The 13,953-nt window shown below is 37.5% G+C and overlaps 1 protein-coding gene across 1 annotated transcript; it reads left to right on the top strand.

The window, feature by feature from the left end:
• The first annotated feature begins 954 nt into the window (after positions 1-954).
• On the top strand, positions 955-13,634 carry LOC113500796. The gene is made up of 2 exons (XM_026881696.1): positions 955-2,019; positions 13,620-13,634. Exons 1-2 carry the CDS (start codon positions 955-957, stop codon positions 13,632-13,634), a joined length of 1,080 nt encoding a protein of 359 aa, XP_026737497.1.
• The last annotated feature ends 319 nt before the right edge of the window (positions 13,635-13,953 follow it).

The raw sequence follows: 13,953 nt of genomic DNA, 5'->3' as shown, positions 1-13,953 counted from the left end.
AAACATGCAAGTAATCGTGACTAAGCTATGGCACTAACAATTTACTAATACAATATTAACAATGAAAGCCTCTACAAACGCGTTTCATTTAGCCTAACGAACTATATTAAATATTAATTGTTCCACGTGTCCAATGTCCAGTAATAGAACTAATTGATTAGTATATTCATTTGTTTTACCACACTTGGTATTGAAATAGAGTCAACTGTATAAAGAACCACATAGAAATTGTACGGTAATACAAAAATGAACTTTATTGCCATAGTATACTGACGTTTTTGGTATAAAAGTTCAAAGTCCTGTGTTCTTGATTGTACCTGACAGATGATTGAAATTGGTATTTAGAGGTTGTATTGTCGGTCAAAATTGTTTTATGGTCCATTTTGGATAGCGTAAAAATAATTGGATATCGGAGATAGACAAATCAAATGCATGGTTTTGAATGCTGCGAACCAATTAGGGTCACGAATAAAAATGCTTTAAAAGTTTAATCAAAATGGTATTTTCATATTTCTATTAAAAAACCCTTAAAATAAACTTTTAATTATATTCTTGAACTGGGTATGTTTTGGCATACGTTTGAGGATATAATGGCAATATTAATCAGCCAGAGCGCTATTGAAAAACTGGTTAAAAAACCTTTTTATAGGCGTTAACGCTTTTCCCATGGTTTTCCATAAATGTCTTATGGTGTATAATAATAATAATAATAATAAAACTTCGTGTCAACCGTCAATCATCTATTTTTTCTGAATATTTTTATTTTCGAACTTCTTTACGATAATTATACAATAAACAATATTTTTATAATAGTATATAGTAAAAGTGCACATATAAAACTCAAGAAACCATATTAAAATAAAAAAGTAAATAAAAATGAAAATCCGATGTACGATGACATATGTCATCACTATAAAATATGTAATTTACGACTCAGAAAACAAGAATAGATAAATGTTGACACGAAGAAGAGCAGCACGCCTTCCATCCCCGGGCTCGTCGCCGAGCTCCGCCTCGCAGCTGCCGCCGGGCCGAGGTCCAGCGCCGGCAGTTGCAGTCGCGTCGAGCTCCAGCGACGAGTACTACTCCCCGCCGACGTCGCCAACACCTGTACGTCGGCCGGGGAGGCGCCGGCCGCCGAGCAGCTTGGCGCCCTCAGGCCAGCCGGCCTCGAACAGGGCTCCCGCTCCCGGTGGTGTAGTGCAGCGCATGAAGTGGACTCGACCCATGAACGAGAATGTCATGCGCGCCTACTATGGGGCGACAGGGGGAGGAACTAACCTCACTGCGTACCGTGCCAGAATGCTCTCTCTGTTTCGGGCCCTTGAACCGGACGTCGACGTATCGGCACAACGTTTGTCGGATCAAGTGCGAGTTATCCAACGTAATCACAGGTTGGATGACGCGACGCTTGATCGATTGCGCTCTGAAGTGCAGACTAGCCCTGTCGTCGTTACCCCGTCAATAGCGGAAGCGCCAGCTGCAAGCGCGCTGCCTGCCAACCCTGCTGACGGGGGAGATGATGACGGTGCTATAACTGTAAGTACCCAGTGCAGTGATCATATAAGGAGTACATTGGAACAGGCGGTTCTGGAGTATCGGTCAACACCCCGGGACCAGAGACCGCGACTACCTCGCTTGCCCATGCACAACCGAAACAAGGCGCTAATGGGTGTCCTGGATTCGCTGCTATCCAGTTATTTTGGGAACAGCGAAGACCTCGGTGACACGCACTCGCTTCTGTACTGTGCGGCTGTTGCGGCGTATCGTGTAGCTGGTGTTACCTTTCGAGATAACACAGCTGCACGGCCTAAGCAAGCGGCACCAGCCTGGCAGTGCAGGATTGAGAAGCGTGTTGCTGAGGCCAGGACACTCATAGCCAAACTTGTTGCGTTTCGGGGCGGAAACACTCGCCCTAGGGTCATGCGTTTTGTAAAGCGGGCGTTTGCTGGGACTAATATTAGCCCCAGCGAATACACCGCCCGAGTTACAGAACGCATTGACTTTTTTAAGCAAAAGGTGTGTGCCTGGGCAAGCCGTATTCGACGGTACAAGACTCGGGTGGACCGATTTCACCAGAACCGTATGTTCCAAAGAGACCAAAGATGGGTGTACAGATCTTGGGAGCAACCTGCGTCGGAGGAGGGTGCCGGACGCCTGCCGGATGATGTCGCTACAAATTTGTTTTGGCGCAGCATCTGGTCGGCGCCTGTAACCCACTCTGAGGGGGATTGGATACGTGATGTTGAGCAATCGTGTGAACGAATAGAAGAAATGGGGGCTATTGATATTAGTCCCCAAGACGTAGCCAATGCAGTCCGTCCGTTGGCCAATTGGAAAGCCCCGGGCCCGGATGGACTGCATAACTTCTGGTTGAAATGGCTACCAAGTTCACATGGTTGCTTAGCATCCCAATTCCAATCTGCCGTAGACTCGGGCGTGCTCCCACAGTTCTTCACTACTGGTTCCACCCATCTGCTCCACAAAACAGGTAGTACCACGGACCCCAAAAATTATAGACCCATTACATGTTTACCCACCATCTACAAACTGCTTACATCCATTCTGAGAGAAAAGATTAATGACCATATTGAACGGTTTTCTATCATGTCTGCCTCTCAGAATGGATGTAGGAATGGGTCACGTGGTACTAAGGAGCTACTCCTTATTGATATGACTATTTGCCAACAAGTTCGCCGCTCCAAAAAGGGTGTGTCGACATGTTGGATAGATTATAAGAAGGCCTATGATTCGGTGCCACATGCATGGCTCATGAGGGTGCTAGAGTTGTATAAAATCAATACAACTCTACGCACTTTTTTGAAGTCATGTATGGGGCAATGGACTACGGTGCTTCACTATCCAGGATGTCGGGATATCCAAAAGAGCGGTCAACTTATTAGGATTGAGCGGGGAATATTTCAAGGTGACAGTTTGAGTCCCCTGTGGTTCTGTTTAGCCTTGAATCCTCTTAGCACTCTGCTTGAGAATTCAAGGCTGGGCTACTCGTTGCGGAGAGGAAGCCAGATAATCTCCCACTTGTTGTACATGGATGACCTGAAATTGTTTGCTTCCAACAAGTTGCAACTGATGAAGTTACTGAAGATTACTGAAAGCTTCAGTAATTCCATCAGAATGGAATTTGGTGTTGACAAATGTGCAGTCATGCATGTAAAACGAGGTGGGATTGTAGAATCCCAGGGCATACAGCTCTCGGATTCTATAAACCTGAGGTCCCTCTCCTCAACGGAAACCTACAAATACTTGGGTATGTCAGAGGCGTTAGGCATTAATGTTGCTGACATGAAACAATCGTTACAGACACGTTTCTTTGGCCGCCTGAATAAGGTACTAAAAAGTTCCTTGTCGGGCGGTAACAAGGTGCGTGCCTTTAATGGTTGGGTCATGCCAGTGATAATGTACTCCTTTGGCATACTCAAGTGGACACAGACCGAACTGGACGCCTTGGATAGAAGAGTCCGCACACTGCTCACCGCAAATCGAATGCACCACCCGCGATCATCGGTAATGAGGTTATATATCCCGCGAAAGTGTGGGGGTCGTGGCTTCCTAAATGCCAAGACCCTCCATAATCGCGAGGTATGTAACCTCAGGGAGTATTTCCTCCGAGTGGACGTGGGGATGCACCGAGATGTGGTGGCAGTGGATAAGGGCTTCACTCCGCTCTCTCTAGGTAAAGAGAACTGGCACAAACCTATCGTACTAAGCGTCAAAGACCGCAAAGATGTATGGCAAAGCAAGGAGCTACACGGACGCTATTATCGGACCCTTCACGGGGCCGATGTAGATTTCTTAGCGTCCGTGGCCTGGCTACGCTTCGGAGATCTCTTTGGAGAAACCGAAGGGTTTGTATGTGCAATTATGGATGAAGTTATCATGACGAATAACTACCGAAAATATATAATTAAGGATGGTACAGTTGACATCTGTCGGGCATGTCACTGTCCCGGTGAATCCTTGAGACATATAGTTTCGGGATGTTCTCGTCTTGCTAACGGTGAATACTTGCACAGACATAACCAAGTGGCCAGGATTATCCATCAGCAGCTTGCTCTGAAATACAAACTTGTGGAATCTGAGGTGCCGTACTATAAGTATGTGCCCGACCCAGTTCTCGAAAGTGGTCATATCACACTGTACTGGGATCGATCTATCATCACTGACAGGACTATTGTTGCCAATAAGCCTGATATAGTGGTGATCGATCGATCAGAGCGTCGGACAATGATTGTTGATATCACTATCCCCCATGACGAGAACCTCGTGAAAGCAGAAAAAGAAAAACAATTGAAATATTTGGATTTAGCTCACGAGGTTGTCGACTTGTGGGAGGTGGACTCGGCAATCATTGTCCCGATAGTCGTAAGTGCCAATGGCTTAATAGCCAAGAGCCTCGATCAACATCTTCGGAGGCTCTCGTTGGGCGTCTGGGTCAAGGGTTTGATTCAGAAAGCGGTACTTCTGGACACGGCGCGCATCGTGAGGAGGTTCCTCTCTCTGGAGCCCTGACCACCGGCAGCTTGGGCCCTGTACCCGTTGCCGGTTGGACACTATTTTTTATATTTTTAAATGTATGTTGTTTTTTATATATATTTAAAAATGTAATTTATATGTATTTTAATGAAATAAAGGAAATAATAATAATAATAATCTTTATTTCAGAACAATGTCCATACATAATTACAAAATAATAAGATTTATAGTAAAATTTGTGCGCGTATAAATGCTTTCAGGATGTCTGAGTCCTGCTTTTCCGCAATAACCTGCAGGATGCTGTTGGTGCTGCTCCTGACCCTGCTCAGTAGTGATACGAGCCGCTTGCGTATTACCGCGTGGAAGCCGTCTACCCTGGCTTCCACGTATAAACTATACCTACGCATTACGCAGGCTGCGGCTTCATTATAGAACACTGTTTATGAAATCGGTCGAATATTTGTATGCAATCATGCCCCTGAATTATGCAAAAAACATCAAAATTTTAATTTTAGATTTTGTCAACTTGCATTTTTGTACGTCGGTTTTAACTTGGCTACGACGAAGATAAGGTAAACTTAAACATTTTAAAACCTCTGCGACTTAATCCAATGATATATGGAAAAAGTTCTTGATACTTGCATAAGTAGAATTCTCAGGAAGTCGTCAATACGTCACTTATCTTAACAAATGATACCCGTGTAAAAGTTCTATCTTATAAATTATTCATAAATCCTGCGGAATTCGTACAGTCACCCGCATAGAGGTAACACTGACATTTACATACACGTGAAAATGTCCCTTATTGTGTAGTAAAGAAGATTGAAAATCGGATCGATTGGTAAAATTGATCATTGTTTCTTTAAAGTGTTGTACTGTACAAAAATAATAATATTTTTGTGACTTTACTATAAATATTATTTCTACAAAACTTGTGATGAAACTTGAGCTTTTTGAAATTTAAGAAATCAATTTTGTTGGATAATTTCAAAGTTTTCAATAGTATCTGTTTTAACTTAAAGTTTTAATAGTTGCTGAATATATTAAATTTCAATAGATAAACAACTTAATTTGAAAGACAAATTCAAAGGTATTTTACTCATTTACAAAACTTTGAAACTGTGTAAAATCCATCCATTTAATTTCGACGCTTGTTTTGTTGAAGGTCAAGATATCAATTGGTTTGTGTACTTTACCAGATTTTCCCGTAGTCATTATTCAATCAATATATATGTGCTATAATTCGCTGCTTTTGGAAAACTTGGGTCAATAATAAAAAAACTTTATACCAACTATATTTTAACCAAACGGATAAACAGCGGAGCCCTTATAATTGGTTCCCTTTTCTATTTGAGTAACAAATCCAATTTTTTTAAGGAAAAATAAGACATATCTTTCTTCAATTCATTTATCAAAAGATTTCATACTCTTTCAGGAAAAACGAAAAACAAAACACGGATCGCAAATCAACCTATTTAAACTCTGAAACCCTTAACACGTCATTATAATAACTCTTCGATATAAAACTCAATGGCGAGATGAAATTAAAGCAAATTCCTTTGATGCGCGAATCTGTCGCGGCTCATTGCGCAATGTTGTAACAATCGGAGCATGAAAGGCGTGGACCGTTTTAAATTGTCTGATGCGCTTTTTCTTAAGAGAAAGGCTAATTACTTGATCAATAGCTTTAGTTTCATCCTTTACGTGGTTTTAAGTCATTAATATGGAGATATGATTCTGATAATAGCTTATTTTTTTTGTTTATTGTCACTCCAATATTTCATATTAATGCATTTTGGTCTCCCTTTCGTGGTTGTCTCAAAAGAACTGTAAAAAACTTTTGTAATGTAAATCAATATTGATTTCAAGTTGAAACAGTCACGCATGTAACGTTTTCCCAGAAACAGGTTTTTCATATTTTTCTGTCGGCCTTTTTATACCAGCTAATCTGAAAGCAGATTGACCAATATTTAATACATTTTGACTGGCATGTAGCTAACTGTGTTTGATGTAACTGAAATTAAACTTTACCTGATTATAATATCTTTCAACAAAAATAGCTTCAAATTTTATAACTGTTTTTTAAAAGACCTCCTACTAAGTACTAAGAAATTTAAACCTAGTGTCACGGTGGGTTTCATAATCAAATCAATAAACCTGATGAGAATGAACAAATCACAAGCGAAACCTCAAGCCTGAAGCTAGGACAATAATTACTGTAAACTTATTTAATGTCTTCAACAATATGCTCAGGTGGGATCACACGTTCCACGAATCCGAGTTTCCTCTCACCCACACTAAATTCTAACTTAGTTTCAGTAATGTATTTGTTTTCACTCCTGAAATAGTGTACGGACCTTACAGGTTTATGTTCGTGACAACTTTTCACGGCGAATATATATAACAGTGTAAAATTTGAGTAAATATTAATTACCGGTAGTAAAATGTTAGGTCTTGTTTTGGTAAGTAATATTTTGTTAGGAGGTCTTGGGTGGTTGTGTTCTACTTCGTAAGTCAGGGGTTGGGTGGCTTCAAACCTATCTCCCTATCTGCGTTATGTTGAAATAATAATGTGCTTTATTGCATTTCGAAATAAATTATTGTATTTCAACTCCTGACGCTACGTAAGTGTGTGTCTGTGGGATCGTATAATTTAAACGGAAGAGCCAATTTGGATGTGGTTAGACATAAAAATTGAGATGATAATTTTTAGTAGAAAATTAAATGTAGTTTGTCTCTAAGCGGGTATCAAAAATGTGAATACTGTCTATATAAATATACAGTCAACAGCCAACGAATTATCATTTGAAAATATTTCGATGCACAACTTGAAAAAAAGAAATGGACAAATATACTTTTTAAGATCAGGAAATCATTAACAATGCACTTTGGCACTGAGTTAATCTCTTGCCTAATTAATTCGGAAGCTAATCAGATTAGATCAGTGGCTCGAATAAGATTATAATAATATAGTGGAGTTTATTTACAAGGATAATTATGTGTAATTATCAAAGTTCGTCATGACCTGTTAAGTACTTACCTCCATATCTATATATTAAAAGTGTTTTTTTTGCACTTTCGATATATTACGCTTTATGTGACCTGCCTGACTTTAAAATGTAACTTTAAGTTGCAAGAGCGAAACGTCATGCTATACCGTAGCGAGAGGTGACTTGCTTTCATAACTAAGACGGACCTATTTTATAACTACTATTAATACTGTTTTAGTAGGTGGTAGTCGATTTGTCAGTAACTTTTTTATCAATGACTCAAAAGGACCCTTTATGCAGGGTTATTTTTCATCGACCTACCATTTAATTTTAGATAACTTCTATATCGATCGTAAAAAGAATCTTCGAGAAGAAAAACAAAGTTTTTAACAATTTTTTCTTTGCACAAAGAAATCTTTGAAATCACAATGAAATGTTTGTACAATGATGATCAAATAACTGATCCAAGTATAAAGTATTTCCTCCGAAACACACAGAAATAATAAAATTAAATGAACTCTATACGCAACAGACCCCAAATATCCCTATTTATTATCCTTAACTGAAGAAAGCTTAAAAACAGTACTGGCAAAAAAACCACCAATACAGAAAATTAACATGAAAATGCCGTCGTTAAGTCAAGGGATTTTATAAAAAAATCAAGGGGTTTTCGACGCTCAAAAGGCCGTCATTAACATGGCGGTCATCGAATATGGCTCATTCACGATTTTCCCGATTTTCCTTTGTTTTTTGTTGTACTGAATCCTTTTCAAAGTACATTAAATATGAGTGCACATTATTGGATTAGATTTGTAATCATTCTTTTTTGTGGTAAGATAGTAAGTTTGCTAGGAAGAAAAAAAAGATAATTTTTGTTTTGTCTTATGAATGATTTTCCTTTTTTACGATGATGTCTGTAGCAAGTTGATAGTAAATTTCACAGGCGATTGGCTATAGCATAAAAAGAACGTGACACAGATGCGATGTTCTTGTGTCATAATATGTATGTTATCATGTTAAATTATTCATTTAAAACCTATACTATATTACTTACTCCTGAATTACTATAAGTAATTTTCTTCTCTTTGGTAACGTTTTATGCACACACAATCACCCCTCGTTGCGTCAACTTATGATTAAGGTCTCCGGTTAGGTTCAAACTTTTCGATCCTTATAAAATGCTTTTCGAAAGTGATTATAAACACAATTTAAAAAAGTCTCCAGGCTCTTAAATTAAACTAAAATTCGTTTGATAGACGTCAAGCTGACAATAAACCGAACAAAAGTTAATTGCCTTTGAAGAATATCAAATAACCTTGTCTCCGAGATAAATAGAAGGACGAAAATATTTAGCGAAAGTCTCCGAGAGAAAATGTGAGAGTTAGGCCGAGTTCGATCTGACAAACTGACTACAATACACGCTAATGAATAAAGTTGGCTTGTTAACGAATCCTCCCGAAATACCCGGCAGAAGTGTTCATGTTTTCGTAAATACGTTGCATCATTTTGATTTAATTAAAACAAAAGTTTTGTAATTGTTCGATATTGAATGGGATGTGGTGAGATATGATTTATCTTAAATCATCAGTGTGACGGGTTAGTCTCTTTAGTTTTTATGGGCTGAACCTTTAGGGTTAATATTGTATCTAAAATTAAAAAGTATCGAAATTTCTCTGGCATTGGTATGTTTAAAACAGATGTGTAAAAATAGTCCATGAAAAGTTGAATCGGATTTAATTGCTATAAAATATAGCTACTCTCAGTCACAGCTTATTCCAATTTAAAAAATTCTACTTCAGTATGTTACGCTCAATTTATAAAAAAGACTTGATGTAAGACTGTTTCAAACAAAAATAGTTCACCAAGCAAGAAGCAATTTCCACTTCATAACACCAATTAAAACAAAACCAACTTCTAAATTCATAAACAAATACTAGAAAACAAAAGAACGATCGGTTGTTAATAATCAAAATCCAGTTGCGCCGTTGAAAGTTGTTCGGAACGATCTCCCGACCGTTTCTTGATCCCATCCAATTGGCAAAAAGATCTTTATTGGCTCAAGCCGGATACCAATTCGACGAAGATCAATCAAATAGGCTACTCTAGTGATTGTTACTTACTATCGAAGATAGTTGCTGTTACTCCAGTATTATTTCCTCGGATAATGTTTCATGATTAGCATGGACTGATTATCGGGATCTCGATTTTATTAGTTTTGTATCGATGAGTATATGTTATTTTGTGTGCACAATCTTAAGTGTTTTGTGCTTTTTGATGTTACACCAACGGTTCGAAATTATTGTGTTTCTCAGTTATTGTACTGCAAGAAAGTACCTCTTTTATAGAGTAGTCTCCATCCTTTTGGAGTGATTTTATTTCAATAAATGTCATTTAATGAAATGCACTATAAAAACTATCAATCATCTTAAAAGTTGTTCAGGAGCTGCTGGCAAAATTCCCTGATTAAATACCAAATGGACAAGAAAAAGTCTAACCTTCAAAATGACACGCGACCTTAGGATTTAAACTCCCAAAATCACTTTTTGCACTACTCATATCCCAAGCAGGTAGTAAAGTAGTAAACACTACAAAGTCAGATTTTTGTACGATTCGCGAACCGTGAGAATAATGCATGCGGAATGCTGTAGGTACGCGGATATCATGATGGTACTAACACTACTCACCACGGCCGGCCAATCAGCTCGGGCGGGTTCGCCAGCACACTCATTTCCTCTTGACATTCCCACTCAACTCATATCATGCCACTTCCGCAGCAAAGAACTTGCAAGATAATATTTCGGTAAAAATAAAAGTGTAATTTAAAAATATTTTAGTTGCATTACTATTTTTAGATTTGCGGATAGGGATGATCACAATTTCTTTTTCAGTTTCCGTCTTGTAGTGCAATTGATAATAATGGATACTCAATATAAATTGATAAAATTATATTGTATGGAACTTCTGGTGGATTTCACGATTGTGTATAAATTTTACGAAATCGTTACAACCCAAGCTTCCTCCTATACTTTGCTTTTTATCTTTTAAAATTTTTGGTGTTCCCAAATATACAAAAATACCTGTCTAATGTTTTTTTAATAATCTTACCATCGGTTATTTAAATTGGTCGGTGATTTGTCCCAGATTGGTCAATCGGATGGTGATATTGTGTTTTTGTTATTATTATTTACAAAATTTAAATATTGAAGCAAATACAAAGGTGTACGTTGATGTTAAAAATCAATTTCAATGTATTCAAAATTCAAGCAGTTACTTAAAAGTAACTTCCATAATATACTTAAAATACTTTTATGCAAAAATGTCCAACGCGAGAAGAATACTTTTTTCTCATCTCAATGCTTTTAAAGTCATAAATCTCGGGCTATGAACTTACAGTGACAAGCAAAAAATACATTCACATCCCAAGAAGCCAAATACTTAGCGTTTTCCTCGCTATTATTCTATCATTTAAAATGTGAAAATCTTCTGAATTTTAAGTGGAAACGTTCCTAGTATATTCTGGTGATAATTCTATTGAAAACTTAGTAAAATAGTACATGTGCAACCAGTTTTTGAAATTAGCATGAACCTACAAATATTTCATTTGCTCATAATTAATGCTATAAAATAAAAAATAAAAATGCATGAATAAAAAATAATCAGGTCGTGTTAAAATTTTATTTGACAGTAACAACAATAACATTCTAAAAACATTCACGAAGTATTTTAATATGAAGTTATTCATGTGTTTGAATATATAATTATATTCTAATTACTTCCAAAGCGTTGATTACTCGAAAACGGGCAAAGTTTAAATTGGGTGCAAATTGTATAACAACAGTAAAACAGTTGCGTCCGATGCCAGATGTAATCCAGTTAGAAGTGGTTACAACCGGTTATCACTATATGTAAAATCCGAAAATCTCGTTTTCTAGTTATTTTTATCGCTGAATCTGCGAATGTAATCCGACAGTGGTAGTCTGAATAAAATATTGTAATTAGGGACACAATGAGGAAGTTTTAAGAAGCAAAAGTCAATATTGGTGCGGTAGTTTGTGCCCAGTTACCGGGGCGTGTCTGCCGCCGCTTTGCTTTATACACACTGGTCTGGCGTTTGTCTAGCTAAGATAGACGAACTGAAAATTTTGAGTGATGTTCAAGTTGGTTTTGGTATAGCAGTGGAATCCTCATAGACTCAGGGTATCCCACTTTTTCAGGAGAGGAAGTGTCAGACTCTGATTAACTAAACTTGAACCGATTTGCTACGTCTCCCGCGTTTGGGCGGTGGCAAAGCTTTTCAATTCATTACCAGCGGATAAATTCACGCTTTCATAAATGGGCCCCCATAGATCCAGTTATTAATGAAACTGAAAAGCTTTTTTACCTTAACTGAAAAAATGTATGGCTAAAGCGTTAAATCAAATTAAACAATTTTCTTATGTTAAAAAAGACACTACCAATGAAGCTTTTCGACAATCATTCGGAAAATTATTATATTTCACGGTATTGGAAATTAATTAGCTATAATTACATTGACAAGCTGCCTGATCTCCTTAGCGGTGTGTCTCGTATTGTCAGTGGGCAGCATTCCAGCGAACCTGCAGTCCACGACGTGCAATTCATTCTAGTTTAAAATGGGTTACTCCATTTCTCGCTGACTGCGCTGCTCCATGACAACTCCCGCCCTGACCGCCAGTTTGTTTTTGCTCAAAGATATCGACGCGATTTTAGAGTTTTGTTCGCGGATGTCCCAAGAGACATACTTTACGCCACGTAACTCAGACTTCTGTGTTGTTTTGTGTTTTCTATAGGATTTGTACTTCGATGTTGTTGGCAAGCTTTGACGGCGAGTTTTTTACAACGTTCACAACTTTGCATGGAAGTTCTGTTTCGTTCGACTTGTGATAATATACGACGCACGTGTTCCAGCGGTTTCGAATTATGCCGGTATATCAATTTATACTTTCGGCGATATTACGTAGGCTTTAAGTGGTCGTGATCAGAATTTGTAGCGAATGTTAACTGTTTAAGTAGCATGTAACGATGGAATATGTTACTTTATATATCTGGCATATTTGATGATCTATCGAGATAGATACATTATGAAATGGCCATAAAGGCTTGTGCTTAGAATAAGAATTTTAACTAACAGCAAAATACAATTCAGATGTTACAGAAAACCGTATTTACATTTAAAATGTCGATAGACTGGAAAGGAACATTGATTGTTCGATTTCGTATAATGTTGGAACAGTCAGCGTTTCTCACACATGCTTGTCTGAACTAATCTTGGGAGCTGACTTTGATGGAGTTCGCTCGGTTCGAAAGCTTATTCTTTAAGTTAATGCACAAACGTTTAAGTGCAGCTGGTTTCCACTGAAGTTACGTGAGTCTTTTATCCCTTTATGGGGAAATTGCATTAGGGATGGAAGTGGAAATATTTTTGTACTTGTATGTAAATTGTAATTTATTTCTGTAAATAATAAATAGAATTTAATATAAAATTTCAATAATTTATCTAAAATCTTTGTTCTTATCTGTGCAAATATCCTTATCACACTTTAAATTAAGACATAATATTCTTTAGCATCAGATGGCCATAAATTTAGAGACCCTGTAAAATGAAAAAAGATTATCCAAAGATCATGTTTGTTCAATCGAAAAACGAATTGCCTCAATAAATTTCAAACTGCTAATGATAAAAATCGTATCGTTTTATAAAAAGTTTTTTGGACGTAAAATACTATTTAACGAAGTATAAAAATTGTTTGTTTTGATTCACATAAAGTGTGTTCACATAGGTGCAGAATAATATGATAAATTGCTTAAGAATCAATATGATTGCAAAGTGCAGTAAAAATTAGAATATGGAAGATCAGAAATCCAAATAAATTATTTCAGATTTCGACGAGATCGGCCATCCATAGCCACTTCCATTTGGCACGGTCAGCTAAGCCCTTAAGCGCTGCGTCGTTCACCGGTGACCGATGAGCAATAGATTTTCTATTGCCATTAATATTGATATTTCACGTAGAAACACATCTGACTACTGGATTGACCTGACACTGAGTTTTGTTTTTTTTTTGTTGATAAACAAGATTCTAATGTCATACGATAATCCCATCAAAATTTCACCAGAATTTGGATCTGTAGAAAGTTACGCTTTTTACATCAAGGCTTATCTCAAAACATATCAAAAATACAATGAAAAAATGCTAAGTGAGACAAAGGTCAACATTTCCCAATATCAGAACATACCTAAAAAGAAACAACTTCCAAAATGACAGTACTCATGTTACAGGACAATAAATAACCTATTCTCAAGAGCATACCAACAAATTAAAATTATCTTATCTTTTAGAGCAGTTGGCGGTGTAAACTGCAAACTAAGCGAAGTAAACAGACGGCAGAGGAATAACATTAATAACATCAATTACAAAAAGTTTTTCGCTCTACAACGGTCGCTAGGTAC

This window comes from Trichoplusia ni, chromosome 14 (assembly GCF_003590095.1).
Source record: "Trichoplusia ni isolate ovarian cell line Hi5 chromosome 14, tn1, whole genome shotgun sequence".
Taxonomy (NCBI): domain Eukaryota; kingdom Metazoa; phylum Arthropoda; class Insecta; order Lepidoptera; family Noctuidae; genus Trichoplusia; species Trichoplusia ni.
The sequence above is the reverse complement of the archived record's forward strand: the minus strand, read 5'-3'. Positions and strand labels throughout refer to the sequence as shown.

Excerpts from the sequence above, each read along its gene's own strand:
- LOC113500796 (XM_026881696.1), top strand. The coding sequence starts at position 955 with ATGTTGACACGAAGAAGAGCAGCACGCCTTCCATCCCCGGGCTCGTCG.